This window comes from Callospermophilus lateralis, chromosome 5 (genome assembly GCF_048772815.1).
Source record: "Callospermophilus lateralis isolate mCalLat2 chromosome 5, mCalLat2.hap1, whole genome shotgun sequence".
In the NCBI taxonomy this organism is placed as follows: Eukaryota; Metazoa; Chordata; class Mammalia; order Rodentia; family Sciuridae; genus Callospermophilus; species Callospermophilus lateralis.
Window position 1 is genome coordinate 101,626,037 of NC_135309.1, and position 18,166 is coordinate 101,644,202.

The following is an 18,166-nucleotide window of genomic DNA, read 5'->3' on the forward strand; positions in this document are numbered from 1 at the left end:
GGGGACAGAGTGCTGTTTGCAGGCCAGAACAAGAGAGGAGAAATATATTTCAAGTAACACAGGGAACCAAGACCAAAGCCAGTGTTGGCAGGAGAGAGCTAAGGGTTGTACATTAAGAAGACCACTCCTGAGGTCACAGGACCAGAGAGGTCAACAGTAGAGTTACAAAGCAAAATACTTGAAGCCTGGCAGGGATGAGACAGGAGTGAAAGCAGACTGAACAAGCAGGGAAAAAGGGGTGCCCTGGGTGACTTCCCTGGGTATGTGTGCAGACTGGCCATCTTTATTTAAGGTACAAGTAAGCTGTGCTAGCTTAAAGATCCAAAAGCATGGGTGTCACTAGAGGCACGTGTGGGAACATCCTTAGTTTCCAAAGTTCACTGGCTACATTTTCTGATTCTAAAGCAACTCCAGATCATACCTTAAGAGCCCCAAATCTGTCTCTTATAAAGTCCCAGGACAAAGAGCTAAATTCAAACATCCTAACCACCTTCTCTCTAGGCTCTACTCTTAGCTATTAGAAGCCTTGGTTTGAAAGAATAAACTCTGTAATATCCAATATCCAATATCCAAGTCTGTGGAATCTAGGAACTATTTTTATTCAATCACTCAACAAAATAACTTTAGCAGATGGTAGGCCTGGCCACACTGATCTCTGTTAAGACCAAAAGTATATTTTCCTGAGCAACCTGTTAGAAACAACATGGGTTTATATAGTCCTGATTTAGCACTCTCAAATATAGACCTGACATGTCTCAATACCAAAATTCCTCTTATCCAAGTTCAAATCAATATTAGCTGCCAGGCTTTAACTTGACAGTCTTTTAAATTATATCTAGAGGATGTGTCCTCTATCTCAGCCACTTATAAACATTTTAAAGGAGCAAAATATGTTTTGTAAATAAAACCTTACATGTAACTGTTACCAAGGAAAAGCCTCACTCTGCTGGCTTCATCACAGCAGCCAATCAGTGGAGAGGCAAGAAGGGAATAGGAAAATGATAAACGAGTTGACTGGAAGACAGCAGGAATTCTCCCCCTAAAAAAACATCTTGCCAGGAAGCTGATTTAGGAACCATTTATATGGGAAATGGGTGATGCCAGACTGGTGGGCACCTTCTCGCAGGTGAAGACCTATGGCCAAATGACACACATCTGATCCTATTCGCCTATTCAGAGATGATGCAAATCTCAAGCACAGATACTGTCATTTCCTTGGGTTATTCTTGTCACTGATTAGTTTGCCCACATGCAGTTCCTGACATATTACACAATGGACGTGTTAGAGGGGTAGTTCCCCCAGGCACTCTAGTTGATGACCAAACTCAAGGTCATGAAACAAAAAACACAACCTGATTATTATAGAAGACAAGGGCTAAGTTAGGTTAAATAGGGAGCAGGCACAAGATCTGGTGTCGATGCTCAACTTCAGAACTATAAAATGGAAGAAAATAAAGGCATTCTGATTGATACAAAGTGTAGGGCTCTGAACACCCATCTACTTGGCCTATTATTATTATTATTATTATTATTATTTGTACTGGGGATTAAACTCAGGGACGTTTAACCACTAAGCCATATCCTCAGCCCTTTTAAAATTTTTATTTAGAGACCAGGTCTCAATGAGTTGCTTAGGACCTCCCCAAGTTGCTGAGGCTGGCTTTGAATTTGCAATCCTTCTGCCTCAGCCTCCCCAGTCGCTGAGATTACAGGTATGTGCCACCACACTCAGCTACACGGCCTCTGTCAAATGTGCCCCCTCTTCTCCCACATGCCCTAACATACACTCAGAACGAAAAGCTCTGAGATAGATTCATTAAGATTTGGGCCTTTACCAAACCTAGAATGAAATTCAAATTACCCAACTCAATAACTTCACAACATACACGTACATGAAATAATAATGATTCATTAAAGCTTCATCAGTAGGAAAAATACTTAATCTGAGATTATTTCCCTATGGTCCACACCTGTAGGATAGACACTGATGGGGAAAACATTTGGCCAAACTCTTATAAAGTTACAACTCAATGCTCCTAAATTAAAGTCCAAGGGGAAACATCATTCAAATACTCAGACTACCAGAACTGTTGATCATTTAGCCTTTCCTGGTGGTAATAAAGGCACTAATATTAGACATTTATGTAAAATGGAATAAATGTTTAAAATGTGAGTAATAATTGCATTTCATTGATTATTTCTACCAATGAATGACCTTTGAAGAATTAAAAGTCATCATTTTTCAGGACTCACTCAAACTTATTTTCTCCCTTAACATTTGACTGCAATTAATTTGCATGAAAAGGGGAAGTAGAAGTGAGGGAGGAAGGCTTCAGAAACATTTAATGGAGTATCCTAAGCAGCCTTTGAAGATCAAAGTGTTGACTGTTCTGATCTCTGGTGGAAGTCCTACACTAGATGTACAGGTCTAAATTTGAAAAACTTGAATTTCCCTGTAAGTATGGGAGGAACAAACCACTTCAATCCTGGTTAGTAAAGACCATTTGGATAAGGGTGGTGGTGGAGATAAACGTCCTGGCAGAAAAAGAGCATGTTGATAAGAGAAACTACTTAGACATGTATTCAGTTCAACTCCTTTCACCAGCAGGTGGTTTAAAAAAAATAGACTACAATATTTATACTACTCAGTTCTAGATGTAAGATATATTAAGATATATCTGCATCTCAATGGGAAGCTGTAGGTTTAGCCACAGGCCCTATAACAATTCTAGATTGTAGAATGCAATTGCTAATGGCAAGGTTGAGGGAGAAGCTCCATGGAGACAGACTCTCACTAAGGCCCAGAGGGGCTATTTCTTCTGTCTATTCCAGCTTGGGACATTCTCCCTGATATCTGCTGACACCATTCCATAATAAGCAGCATGTTCAATCGTCATTTAAAGTTGAAACCTTTACCTGAAAGAAAATTGAATTCTGAATTCTCTTTTGAATAAGAAACTCTTAATACTTAATTTAGTAAATGTACCAAGCACTCAAACTTCAGCCTCCTCAATAAATTGTCGTCTGGTCCTTTGAATGTACACTGTAGGAAACTTGAATTGCAACAATCCTATTGACCACTGCAATGCTTTCTTTGAAACAGAATAGAAATTATGTCTACTGTTTTTCATTCACATTTATGAATTAATGATAATGATACTTGATATTCATATCAACAATTATGTGCCAAGCGAATGCTAAGCATTTAATAGGCATTACCTCACATAGTTCTCACAATAATCTTATGAGTATAATAATATAATATACTATAATAATATAATATAATATTCCTCATATGGAATATTAGGAGTTTTGCACATGAGGAAGGTAAAAGGTCAAATAACTTGTGCTTAGTAGAAGAATCTTGGCAGATCCAAGATGGCTACAGTTAGGCTTCCTCACCAAGACCTCTGGCCAGCTGTGTTTTCATAGGTAGTCAAGCTTATAAACATGCTGATTCAGCATATGTACTCAAAGATCATAAATATTCATAAAATCTACTTATGAGCATGTGCTCCCTATGTAACCTGTTGACACTGAGCATTCTTTGTCTGTTCTGCACATAAAATGGCCAATGGAAGTACTCAGGGGGCTGCTGCTGCCTCCAAATAAAGCATGTCTACTATCCCAACGGCATCTTGCATCTTTTTTTATGTGCCAGGATCCTGAATCTGTTTTCCATGGTCTGAGTCCCTGCAAGACATACCTGAAATAGAATCCAAGTGTTCTGAGTTCAGATCCAAACTCCCAAACTGCTTTAGAAACTCTCCTTGGGTCAAGCTATATAATATAGTATCAATCAAAGCTCATTAATTTGCAAAACAAAAACTACTATTTAGTCAAAGCCCTTATTTGGAGACTTGAAAAATAAATTCTAGATGACTTTCCAGGAACAATTCCCAAAGCAACACTGAAGAACTAAAAACCATGAGAGCTATTGTTTCTTCTCAGGTGAGGAAGCTGCCATTCTAGAATCACACCCCACTTCCATAATGAGGAATTTGACTCTGCTGTAATTCACAACACTAGTGACTAGATACTAGAGTGTCTGCAGAGGTCACAAAGACAACCTCTGTGTTACCAGAGGTTGCTGCTGACAAAGTAAAACCTCTGCACACTTCTGCCTTCCAAATTCCGAACAAGTACATCTAATAGTCTGGACCTAAATAAAATGCAGACCTCTACCTCAGAGGAGGGTATGACCTGTGGTTTAGTTTTCCAGTATCTGCAGTACAGAAAGGGCATAAGAAAAGAAGGCTGGAAAGGAGATTGAGTTCTAATCAACTGTGTAGCCTTTATGGGTTCCAAGGATTTGGATGTCCTAGTTTGAAGGACCCTTGATTAAGTTTGCAAAATTTCATGTGTCTAGGAAAAGATTTCAGAGTTTTCATCAGAGTTCATAACCCAAAACTGAATCAGCTCCAATAAAATCTAATATGATATGATATGATATGATATCATCTTGAGAGCAAGATTAGCATTGTGGGAAGAGGTAAAACAATGGTTAAAAAAAAAACAGTGGTTAAGGACATGAGCTCCCAAATATAGCTATCTGAGTTCCAGTTCTGGTTTTGTTACTCAGATGCTTGACCTTTATCGTGTTATTTATCCCTTTGTATCTCAGTTTCCCCTTCTCTAAAATGTGGAGAACAGTATAAGGATGTTCAAAGACCTAGTGATATATTATGTATAAAGTACTTAGCAGAATGCCTGGCACTTGGGGACTTCTCCCTAAGTGTTAGCTATTGTTACTGGAATAACCTTTAGACAAGACAAATTCTACTTGTAAGAGGTTATAAAATAGAGTTGTATTTGAGCGCTATGCTTTTACATTTATTTCCAAACAATTTCATAGAGCTTTTAGAAGAAACAAGTATTGATTCCTTGTGATAGCCAAGCACCCATCTTATGGTGATAACTTTGTTCTCTTTAGTGGCCAATTAATGCCAGGAGGAACAGCTGAAATCCAACTAGCCAAAACCAAACTTATTATGTACAGAAGATGTACTTCAGGACCCAAATGAATATTTTTAAAGTATTCAAAATGCTAGCTCTTTAATTGTTTGAAGGGAGTACATTCATAGTTGCTTCATCCTGGCAGGTACACTCAGATACAATTTTACTTAATCAAATATTCACATCAGTCTTATTATCCAGGGGAGGTGGATGACTAACTCCAGCTTACAAAAATCTTGCAATGCAAAAGCATATTCTTCATGCTTAAGGAAGAGCTTAAAGGCTTTCATGAGGTTCTGCTCAATCATTTGCACAAATCTCATGAAACATACAAAGAAAAGCCCCAATCCTGCTGGCAGGTAGTCCTATGGGCTGCCTCTGAACAACAGAAACAATGCTCAGTCTTGGCAAGAATGAAAATCAGACCCTTTAATTCTGATTATACATAGACTTTCTCAGTATCTAAAAATGCTATGTGCAATCAACTGCAAGAAAACACCTACATTTTAGCTATTCATAAGTAACTTCAGTGTTAAATTGTTTGATTTGTGACTCTAGTCAAAATTCTGGCTGACATCAGGTTGTTAACACATTAAGAAGAATGATTATGACCATTGTCAGTGAGCAATTAGGGAAATGAGTGCTTCAATATGCTACTGGGAGGAGGAATTATGATATTTTTTCTGAGACGGACATGGGAATATATAACAAAATTTTTTTAAAGTAAATATTCATTTTTAAGAATTTATCACAAAAAGATAATTTGACAATTGCAAAAATTATATGTAGAAGGATGTCTACTTAGGAACCATTTCTGATACAAATAATTGAGTGAAACTCAGTGTTCACAACATAAAATTGGTTAAAGCAATTATGGCATGGTCTTACAATAAAATTCTATGCAATCATTAAAAAGTATTTAAATACTGGGAAAAAAAGATGTCTGTAATGTAAATTAAAAACACCAAGTGCAGATTATGATTCATTTGTATGTATATTTATACGTAATATATGAATATTATATATGTGTGTAAAATACATACATGCATAAATTCTGGAAAGCTGTGTCTAAAAAGTTAACAATGGTAAATTTAAAAAATTTTTTATTTTGTTACTTTTAGTTATATATGACAGTAGAATGTATTTTGACATATCATACATACATGGAGTATATCTTCTCATTTTTGTGGTTGTACATGATGTGGCATTACACTGGTCTTGTATTCATGTATGAACATAGGAAAGTTATGTCCAGTTTATTCTACTGTGGAAGTATGAGTAATTTTATTTTCTTCTTCATGGTATTTTGAATTTCATTAAGAATATTCCATATATATTACTTTTTTGATCAGGAAAAAATAATAATAGTTGTTTAAAAAAAATTTAGCCTAGACTTTTGATGATAGTTCAAGATATGTACTGATATTCATGCTTTCAGACTCTTGTAGTATGCCTAAGCTCTTTCTTTGTCTCTTGTATCAACAGAATAGGCAAATTCAAATGCCTTCTGAAAACAGGGAAATTAATTAAGTAAAATAGAATATGATGCAATAGGAAGGGGAGGTGACCATGATTAACTGTAGAGCATGTACCCAGTCTAAAGGTATTCAAATTCAGAAATATTTCAAAACACTAAAATACACCTGTGGGTTGACTTTGAACAATAGTCTGGCACTATTTCCAATTTAAAGGTATACACCCAGAGCACATTACTGTAGCACTTTCCTACAACTGCAACTGAACATCACTCCTCCCATCTATGGTTTAAGTGGTATCTATAAATGAGGCCATTTTTAATATTTATAAAGTGATCTACCTAGAATTTCATGTAATAAATTTATTACCTGACTTTTAGTTTCATTAGACTTTTAGTTTCATTAGACTTGTTTGCTTCCTTATGTAACAGAATAAAGCAATGAAATCAATTGGCTTTCCCTTTTTATTTGTTTTGTGAAGCTCAGAAACTTCCCTTAGCCTAGGTTTTCTGTTAAAACTGTCTTTTCCTCTCCATTGCTTAATTTTTATTCACTTTCTATAATGGTTTGTAGTGTATTTATGCATTATTAGAGAGCGGTGAGGGAGAGAACAACTTGAAATATTTTTAAAATTTAGATTGGCAGAAAGAAGTAGCCCTGAATTGATACACTGAAAAAAATAATATCAGCATATAGCAAAGTTATTGCAATGACTTGTATAAATAAATACATGATATGCTTTGGTATTATCATTATTTATTGGCCAATGTTTTGATGATGATAATGTGAACAAAAAATGTAGTAAGAGGAATTTAGTAGGTGATGTTGAAAAGAGCCAGGGAAATGGTGAAAAAAGAAGCTCAAGGGGGTAGAAAGTAGGATTTCAAAAAATGTTCAATAAATGCATGATAGAATACATGTGTACAGCAAAAAATTCTATTCAAAATAAGATAAAATAGACAGGATCTTTCTTAGGAAGCATATCCTCCTTACAGGGTATTCAAAACATACCCAGGTACATGTGTCAGCAGAGCCTGTGTTCCTTTTCCCTCCAGGTCCTGAGCCTGCCTTCCCACACCCCAGCCTTCCCTGCCTGCCTCAAGCTCATGCTTTACTGCCTAGCCACCATTAACCTCCTTCTCAAAATCTGGAAATTAGAATATAAATATTCCTCAAACTTGAAGTTTGGGAACTAGGATGTTTATTAAAAATTAAAAATTGATGGTAGGTAATTATAAAAATGAAATGTGCTAAGATGAGTAATATTAAAATTAATTATTAAATATTTTAAATGGTATTTTATTTTTATATTTATAAGCTGGTTCTTTTTTAGGAATAGAAACTCTAAGGATCAATGAAATGCTATTAAATTATTTCAATAAGGCCTTTGTACAAATTCAAAGCATATGCTGGGTCAAAAGTGTAACTTTGATGGTGAAAAGCTAAGTCATATTCTGCTCAACCAGATACACATACAACAAAGAATATTAACCAGTCTCTTGTTTTTACTGTCTACTCTCATTAAAGTGGAATAAAGCAACATATCTTAGAAATTATTTTAATAAGACAAGAGTCAATAAAACATCTCCGTTTTAATTTAGATTAATTTGAATACTTAATTAGTAGTTAGTGTTCAGAACCTTCAGAAAGTAAAGTTAGGTAAGAAAATAATGTTACACCAATGCCTGAATAGTGCTAGTATGTAGTTAAGACTTTTCATTAACATTCTGGGATATAGAGCATTTTCCCCCAGTACTGAGGACTGGACCTCAGGGACACTCTACCACTGAACTACACCTCCAGCCCTTTTATTTTGAGATAGGTTCTTGCTACCTTGCCAGACTGGCCTTCAACTCACCATCCCCCTGCTTCTCAGCCTCCTAAGTAGCTTGGGATTATAGGCGTGTGCTACAGTGCCTGGCTCATATATTTCTTAATGTAAGGAAAGTCTAAGGCACAAACAAAATTCATAACAATGTGTTTTTTCCCCAAACAAGAAAATTATAATGGAGTGTGAACAACAGTGGACATTTGTGAAATGATAAAAGAATGAATGTGGAAGTGAAGTACTCTGATGATGTATGATAACTCAATAAATATTAAAAGTCACAATGCACATATAGAGTGACAATTTAAAAATAATTTCTAGCAGAGACAGAGAAAAATAATACTGTCATTATTACTCAAAGATACCAAAGTAAATAAGAATACAATAATGGGAGCATATTTCACCCTACTAAGATAAGAAAGTGTAGAGAATGACTAAGAACTGTGGAAACATTGGGAGGTTTCCACAAAAATCCTGCAAGATGAATACGTTATTGTGGTGCCATAAACTTGCCTACTAAAGTGATTTTGAATGTCCAGGCAATAAGAAACTCAGATTCAACAAATTTATCACAAATTCCAAAGAAAACAATCCCAGGATGTCTGCAGTCCCATTTAAATAAAACTTCACCATGAAAGAAGGCAGTAATGGAGCTGGCAGTGATTCTGAAGAAGCAGCAGCAATCCATAAAGACTTCTTAATTTCTTGTCATTTAAGAATTAAACCACTTCCAGTTCACACAGATCCTACCAGGTGCACTAAATTGATGTCATTATGAGCCATCAGGAAATACCCACCGAGACCTATACCAACACTGAGAAGTTTTGTTAAACAGCTGTGTGTTTTAATTGATTTGTATTATTTAAAATAGGAGCAGTTAAAAGTCAGTTATCGGATGTTGTGTAAAAGAGAAGCCTAAAGACTCCAGGGAGACTGAGTTCAGAAGAAAGCCAATCACTGGAACTTCACTCGAGCACTTAAGATTATTACTAGAGGAAGCACAATTAAATCATCAGTTTATCAGGCATCATTATAAATCACCAGGCAACATATCAAGCTTCATTATTTAAGAATGCTTAACCAGTGATTTCCTGCATCACTAAGAGTCAAAAGCAATCTATTCACCAAAAGGTACCTAAAGAGCTTGGTGGTGTGTGTGTGTGTGAGTGTGTGTGTGTGTGTGTGTGTGTGTGTGTGTGTGTGTTGTGTTTTGTTAGATACTTTTTTACCCTGAGAAATTTGTCATGGAAAGAAAGTGAAACTCAACTGAAATTATCATACTTTTGCATGTGTTGGGAATGCAAAAGTCTTCAAAATGAAGTCAGTGGTATTCAAGAAATGCAAAATGTAACTCCCTACAAATATTTAACTTGGTTCCCGCATACTACTTGAATGGTGAGACCAAATGAGGAAAGTAATCAGTGAGTTTCTTTTCAATTTTATCTACCCAGCCCCATCCATTTACTTGTACTCACCTACCCCCAAAATGTGGAATTACAAAACAAAGAATCTCAAAATTTAAAGCATGCCATTCAGGTGTTAGAAAGAACACATTAAGAAGGAAATAAAACGTAGATTGAGCTTTATACACAACTTTCCCCTCTTAGGGCTGGAAAGCAAAGCAGGGGGTTGGAAAGAAGGCAATTTTGAAAAGGTTATTCTCTAAGAGGGATGAGTGTGTATGTATGTGTACATATATCCATGAGTAAGCATACATGTGTGTATAGAATGATGCAACACTAGGATCTTTTCTGGTTTGAGAATTAGAGAATATAGAGAAGATATGGGTCTGGTTCATGAGTTTCAGAGTTGGCAATCACATTAGTATATGTAGTCAGCTTATGCATAGTAGAAATGGCAGCAAGACTTGTTTGGGCATGAGAGAACTAAAATCCTGTGATGAAGCAGAAAAGGGTGGGATGTAGCAGGGTAGACTTATTCATTAGAGTAGGCACAGTGCCTAGTGTTTACCATACCTTTAGAAATCCATGTGAATGTTTTAATTGCTTTTAAAAATAAAAGAAACTTGTAAGTCATAAAATATTTTAGTAACATGAACATAATCATCTTTATAGTTATAAATATAATTTTCATATTTTTGTGGAGAAGGGAGGTTGCTATGATATAGGTATGATTTGAGTGTGTCCCCCAAAAGTTCATATGTTAAAAGCTTGGTCCCCAGTACGGCAGTGTTTAAGTGTGACCTTTCAGAGGGGGCGCCTAGTGGAAGGTGATTAGGTCATTGGGGGTGATGCTCTCAGGAGGGATTAATGTAGTTCTCAAGGGACTCCAGTTAGTTCCCTTGGGAGTAAACTAGAAATAACAAAGCTGCTCCTTGAATTCTTCTGGCTTCCTATCTGGCCATATGATCTATTATGCATATGAACATTACCTTTCCTGTGATGCAACCCGAGGGCCCCTTACCACAGGCTGAAGAGATGAAACTGCTCAATCTTGGACTTTCAGACTCTAAAACTGTAACTCAAATAAGCCTCTTTAAAAAATAAATAAATAAATAAAGCACCCAGGTACAGAGATATTATTCTAGCAACACAAAATAGACAAACACAGGGTGCATGAAGGCAAATATGCCCAACGTCCAAAAAAGTCAGGATAACATCCTGGAAAATACAAAACTTTGATGAAAGAGTGAAGGTAAGATAGGAGAAGAAAGAGAAGCAGCATAGAGCTGAAAGAGAGAACTTGAGGTAGACGCATTTGGCTAAGGATCAAGGGTTTAATATCAATTCCAGAATAAAAGGCAAGGATGGGTCAAATCCTAAATTTGTCCTAGTTTAATCATAAATAGTTGAAAAGAATCACTGAAATGTTTACCTGGAAATAATAATAATTCTGATTATGAAAATTACATCATCTGTTGATTGTTTATTATGTCCTAAATAATGTTCAAAATATTTTACATCTACTGATTCATTCATTTTTCCTACAATGCTGTAGATGCCACCATCATCTCTAATGGAAAAATGAACTAAAACACAGGAATTCTTCATTCTTCATAATTTACCACAGGTCATGCAGCCTAAGTGCTGATCCTCAGAGTCAAGTCCATCTGTCTGTCTCCAGCACTCACAGAAAGGCTCTACCAGTTCCCAAAACCATCAAAGACACACATGTTATCAACATGACCTAAGAGCCAACTTAAAGAAATGGTCAATTATCAAATGAAGCAAACTGAACATAAATACAGATAGTCACTATAATGATCTGAAATGTGTAAAACATTCATATCTATGAGTTCATAAAAATTAATTTTTTAAAAAATTCTCAGTCACCTCTGGAGGTGGCTAGAGAACCAATTCATTATCTGGAAAGCTAGAGCATAAAGGGAAAGAATCAAGCATTCATATTTTCTTTCTTATACAAAACATACCTCAGATAACAAAGCTGATGGGAGATACTTTGTCATTGCAGAAGTGGTCCAACTAATAAATAATGAATGAGAACATTAAAATATCATTGGTTTACAATGAATAACCTTTGAATGAATTAATAAATATAGATAATAATCATCAGTGACTGCTAACATGGCCAAAATAAACAGTAATAACTAAAGATCATGTGCTTCCTTTTGGGAGTAGCCAGAAACACCTATGAAGGATTCTTCTTATGACAACAACAAAGAATGAAAATGTAATGCACTCCACTATTGTCATATATGTAAGAAACTTAAAAAAAAAAACACCTAAGTTTTATCCAGGTTTAAGATTTGACTACCAGTTTCTAGTATATGTAAGGAGGAACATACTAAGCATCACACAGACATAACTGGAAAACAAAATCTAGTCTGGAAGGAGACCCTCAGGGGTATACAAAATTACATACAAGAGGAAGTGAGGGGAAAGGGGGAAAAATATCAGGGGGAGAAATGAATTACAGTAGAGGGGGTAGAGAGAGAAGAGGGGAGGGGAGGGGGGAGGGGGGATAGTAGAGGATAGGAAAGGCAGCAGAATACAACAGACACTAGTATGGCAATATGTAAATCAATGGATGTGCAACTGATGTGATTCTGCAATCTGTATACGGGGTAAAAATGGGAGTTCATATCCCACTTGAATCAAAGTGTGAAATATGATATATCAAGAACTATGTAATGTTTTGAACAACCAACAATAAAAATTAATTAAAAAAAAATCTAGTCTGCAAAACACAACAGGATAAGCAAATTTCAACAAAGAATTATCAGGAAGAAAGAGAGGGAGAAATAATAATTTATATAGATTTGAAACGTCACAAGAGATATTAACCATTTAAATGTGTAGACCTTGTTTGGATCTTTATTCAAACAAACTGTAAAAAACATATACACTAGGGAAATTTAAACAGTAATTGCTTAGTTAATGATATTAAGAAATTATCAGCAATTTTAATTTTAATTGTGATGATAGAATTGTACTTGCATTTTTAAGACTTCTTACCATTTTTATAAATTAAACTTTTCTGAGATAACTGAAGATTCATATTCAATTGAAAAAAATATATACAAAGAGATCCCTTATAACTTTTACCCAGTTTCCCTCAATAATAACAAATTGTATAACTATAGTATCTTACAACAATCAAGATACTGACACTGATTCCATGAATATACAGAATATTTCCATCACCATACGTTCCACATTTTATCTTTTAAAGCTACACTCACATCCCCTCTCTAGCACCTGGCCACCCCTAATCTGTTCTCTAGCCTATGATTTTATCATTTTGAAAATATAGAAAAAGAATGATACACTATGCAACCTTTTAGGATTACTTTTTTTGCACTCAGCATCATTTTCTGGAGATTCATCCAGGTTGTTAAGTGTATCAATAGATAGTTCCTTTCAGGTGCTTAGTAGCATTCCATGACAAGGGTGTGCTACAGTCTGTTTAAAAATCCATTCACTGAAAGACACCTGGGTTGTTTCCATTTTGGGCTATTGTAAATTGAACTGTTATAAGCATTCATGTAAAGCCCCTATCTTACTTAAATATTTATGAATGAACTAAAATTTGATGTCTAGAATTTTCTTTTAAACAAAAATTCCAGACTTGGTAAGACATGAATGTAGTTCAGTGGTAGAGTGGGCTCAGCATGTTTGAGGATCTGGACTCAACCCCCAGCACCAAAGTCAATAAATAAATAAGACCATCATGAGTTTCTTATCTTCTTATCTCTACTTTTGTATGTTTGAGTTTTTCCAAAATAAAAGTTTTTAAAAAGAAGAAGAAATTACTTATTTGGCCACTACACACCCACATAAGCAAACACATCTTCAAACAAAATTGAAGATAGGCCTTTTTTATCTGGTGACTTAGCCCATGCCAAGTTCAAAGTAATGCTCTGCCTAAAACACAGAATTCACACCTTTCAGTAATGGTTACTGTAACAGTCATTCTCTAAAGACAAATCCAATCTAGGCATCTGTTAGCTTTCTTGTGAAAGTTCTTTATTGGACTACAGGGCTGAGATAATAGGTAGTCCGTAAGGTTGGACAAAGGCAGGTGAGTAATCATCATAATCAAATGTATGAGATTCATGAGTGGCTTGTCTTCAAAAGAGAGGGTTCACGTCTGACATGAGCAGGCCTATATCATCAAGACCAATGCTGAGAGAACAGAAGTGTGATTACTAAAGATGAAGAGCAACAAACCATATGAGCACAGTCAGACCTGAAAATGAAGTAAAATGCATTTTGTATTATGCAAAGGCTGCTTTTGTTTTTAAGCCACTCTAGAGGACAGGATATCGTTATCATGTTCAGTCTGCAAGCTAATGATTCTTTAGCATATTTCTGCAAAACGATGGCTACTATTCGATGCCACCAATATTCTATCAGCTTATTTCCCCCTATGGCTGCATTATACCCTCCATTTCAGTCCCACTGAGGACACCTTGTTTTTCTCCACATGAGGTCTTACACAAATGAAGTCCCACTATTCCAAAGAACTCAGGCAAATAAAAAGACATAATACCATCCCAATAACCAACGAGATTAAAAACCAAGACCTTCAAAGGAAATATATATGACAACTTTCAAATGCCAAATAGTGCAATAGCTACCAATGAGTTTCCCTTGATTGGTCTTTAAAGCATGGACATGTATTATGTTGAGCAACTCTAGAGCTTAAATAAAGTTGTTTTTTTTTTTTTAATTACAAGTGGCATACATATCCACAGATCAAACTCCAATAAGACAAATTATAAATGATCATCTAAATTTTAGAGTTGTCACTTTGTTATATTGAATAATCATCCTATTAAGTGAACTCCAGCCTTGATAGAAATAGTAATGTCTGGGGAATTATATTGGCCAAATTGTATTGTTATCTTATGTGCATATATGAATACCTAACAACAAATTTCACCATCATGTTCAACTGTAATGCACTAATTAAAATGTGAGTGAAAAGAAATAGTAATGCTAACTTACATACATCTCTTCAAACAAAAATGAAGGTACTAGTACTATAAATAGGAAAAAAAAAAATTATCCAGCCAGGTGTAGTAGCCTATAATCCCGGTGGCTCCGGAGGCTGGAGCAGGAGGATTGCGAGTTCAAAGCCAGCCTCAGCAACTTAACCAGGTACTTAGCAACTCAGCAAAGACCCTGTCTCTAAATAAAATATTAAAAAGGGCTGGGGATGTGGCTCAGTGGTTCAGTATCCTTGTGTTCAATCCTTAGTACCAAAAATTTTTTTAAAAATCTACTCAAATGTTTATAAACTAAAATACATTAGTCAATTCTATTGTTTTATTTGGTTAGTTTAACATCTCAGGGACTCTATCAATGTAGAGAAATCTACTAGCAATATCAGATGAGGAAACTAAGGAAATAGAGTTGAATTCAAAATCTTTGATTTTGAACAGAGGCATGTGGAATTAAAATGCAAACTACATAGACCACCAGGAATTGCACTGTAGACTGGCATTGAGGAGATTAATAATAGGGCTACTAGTGAGAGGAAAAAGGAAAGGAATTGGGCTGGGGAGCACACTGACTGGGAAGGAGCTGAGAAAAAGGCTAAAGTTAATTTACATGTGTATATTGGATACTCTCTTCCTCTATTTTTTTTTTGTCATTTTTCTTTACTCTTAACAACTAAATATTTCCTGAGTCCTGTGGATTCTGACTCTACAGTATAGATTTTTGGATAGTGTGTAGTCACTGACAAAACAGGAAGTTGAAACTCTAAGCATTCACTTTGACATACTTACTTCAAGGTTAATGTAAAGTAGTTTGCATAAAGTAAGATGTCCTTGTCAAAAATCTTTAGGGCTGCTTTGCTTATATATCACATTATCATTCTTCATAGCAACCACATATGCCTGGTCTACAGAACTTGGATTTCAGAGGGAGTCATTTTTGTGAGCTTCAGTAGTTTCAGAGAGAGAAGAACTTATGAGAGAATAGGTAGGAAATAGAGCATAGAGGGAAAGCATTAAACCTGAAAGAATTCCAAGAACAAACTGCAAAATGGGTACAGAGAAATGAATAGCTATGTTTGGCAGAAGCTGTGTAGAGTGGACAAACCGAAGAAAAACGCACAGGGCAGGTGAGAACCTGCGAGTGACAGTCACTAAAGCTCAGGCAAGGCATTTACACTACATCCCATAGGACCCTGGGGAGCTGCTGCAGGCATGAGCATAAGTGAGACAAGAGCACGAGAAGTTAAGACGTGACAAATGGTAAGAACTAGAGAGGAAAGGCACAGAAAACCAGAGGCCGGAGGCTTTACTACTCATTCCAGGTGAGGTCAGAGTGTGATAGTGGGAGGGAAAGGAAAAAATTTAACCTAAGGGGCAGTGTGAAACATACTTAAAGCTAGTTTTGTCCTCAATTAAAATGTAGAGAATGGCCACTTGCAGTCATTGCTAAAGAACTGCTTATGAGATGCTAAGGATTCTTAACATTGATTGGGAGGTAAACTGCCATTATTATGATCAAATACATAAGAGGGCATGAAATTCTAATGGCTCATAAAATCACTTTTAAAGGAAGCTTTCATTAAGCTTAACAGAGACTTAGAAAAAAATAGATGTTTGATTTAAGTAAAAATAATTTTTAAGAAGACCATGATTGGTTGCAAGGTGATGAGTATTTTTAAATTTCTAAAATAATTACTGCTGATTTTAGCAAGGCAGTAATAATGACTTAAATGATTGACAGATCTATTTTGTCTACTTTTGCAAATATATTTATATATCTCTTTTTGCAGATCTATTTTTCTACATTTGAAAATCACTATTGCCAACCTATTATTAATCAAAAGTTCACTATTTTGCAAATGCACCTATGAGTAAAACTGTGAAACACAGACAACACAATTTAAAGCACCCACTTCTCAGTGTATGTGCCAACTTACTTTCTATTTTCATTTATGGGATACACTGTGGTTGAGCACCTATTATATGATAAGTATTTTGCTGATATTAGATGTACAATGAAAAGTAAAATAGAAAAACAAACATAGCCTGAACATAAATGAGCTCACAAAGTAATGGAAAAGATAGATATTGAATACTTTTTAAAAAATCATCCAAATATGTAATTCAAAACTGTGATAAGAAGCATGAAGGAAAATTATAGGGTGTTATGAAATCTTATAATAGGGAGTCTAAACCAAGTCTGAGTTTGAGAAGGTGTTTTTAAGGAAACTGTCTTTGAACTGAAATCTGGATGTGGAAGAGTAAAATAGGGAAAGGAGTAGGTAAGAGAACTAGATGAAAAGATGAGCATAGGGAAATAATTACATACAATAAAATGAAAATATTCTCTAACCTGTTGAGTAATAGTGTCCCATGGTCCCTGTAGCAGCCTCGTCTGATAGCACTGGTGGACTCCTTCCCATATGTCCTTCAGGGCTAACGGTCTCCCATCTGAGAAGGTGAAAGGCAAGACTGTTAGTGATTCATGTGACACAGTGGTGCTTGGTGCTGATCTAAAAGTACTAGAAGTGTACCAAGACTTTTAAAAAATATATTTACTAGGTTATACCTTACTTGCATATCAAAAACATCCTGTGTGAATTATTATTTTCTTCCTGAGAAACATTTTAACATTCAAACTTTTCTCCTTTGTATCAGTGTAGCAGTTAAATTTTCTGCCCACTCTTGCCTCCAGGAATTTTATGAAATAAACAAAAGCTAAATGTGTTTTAGAGAGAAATGATAGATACGAAGCATAGGCAATGGACCAGGTATACTGGCTCCCATATTCACAAGGGCTCACTAAGAAATATGTCAAACCTTGATACCTCCTCTGTTCCTTAAAACAAAGACACAGTACTCATGTCTCTTTAAATTTCACTCTCCTCTTGATTATGTGCAATGTCCATGTCACTCAGCTGGATATCATGGAGAACAGGGAGAAAGAAAACACATAATTTCTCCTAGTAAGGAGCCTACCATCTACCAGGGAAACTATAACAAACTATGAATAATTTAAAATACTAGGGAGAGAGAGATAGCTGCCAGAGGAAAAATTCAGTTCTTTGAGAGTCCAGAGAGGGAGACATTAGCACCCAGTGGCTGCACTGGGTGGAGATAGGGACTGTTGAGGATGGAGTGACATGAGAAGGGGTTGGCATGAAGAGATTGGTAAAAAGCATCAGTGAACAATAATCCTCCTTTTAATTCTTTAGGCAGTTTTACTTAACCATCCATATTCAGTAACAACCCAAATAATATATTTTGTGAAGATCACTATGGCACTTATATTATATGAAAGATGAGTAAAGAGGAGAAATAGATACTGTCATGGTTTAGATATTTGGTGTTTCCCAAAAGCTCATGTGTGAGACAACGCAAGAAGGTCTAGAGGAGGTTGAGAGCCTTAATCCAATCAGCGAATTAATACCCTGATAGGGATTAACTGAGTGGAAACTGAAGACAGGTAGGGTGTGGCTG

General features: G+C 35.7%; 1 protein-coding gene across 2 annotated transcripts in view; it reads right to left on the minus strand.

The window, feature by feature from the left end:
* Window positions 1-18,166, minus strand: part of Atg10 (autophagy related 10) — a 273,170-nt gene that overhangs the window by 69,590 nt on the left and 185,414 nt on the right. For both annotated transcript variants that reach the window (XM_076856054.2, XM_076856056.2), the window contains exon 5: window positions 17,040-17,137. In XM_076856054.2, coding sequence (XP_076712169.1) covers window positions 17,040-17,137 — 98 coding nt within the window. The remainder of the gene's footprint in view (window positions 1-17,039; window positions 17,138-18,166) is intronic.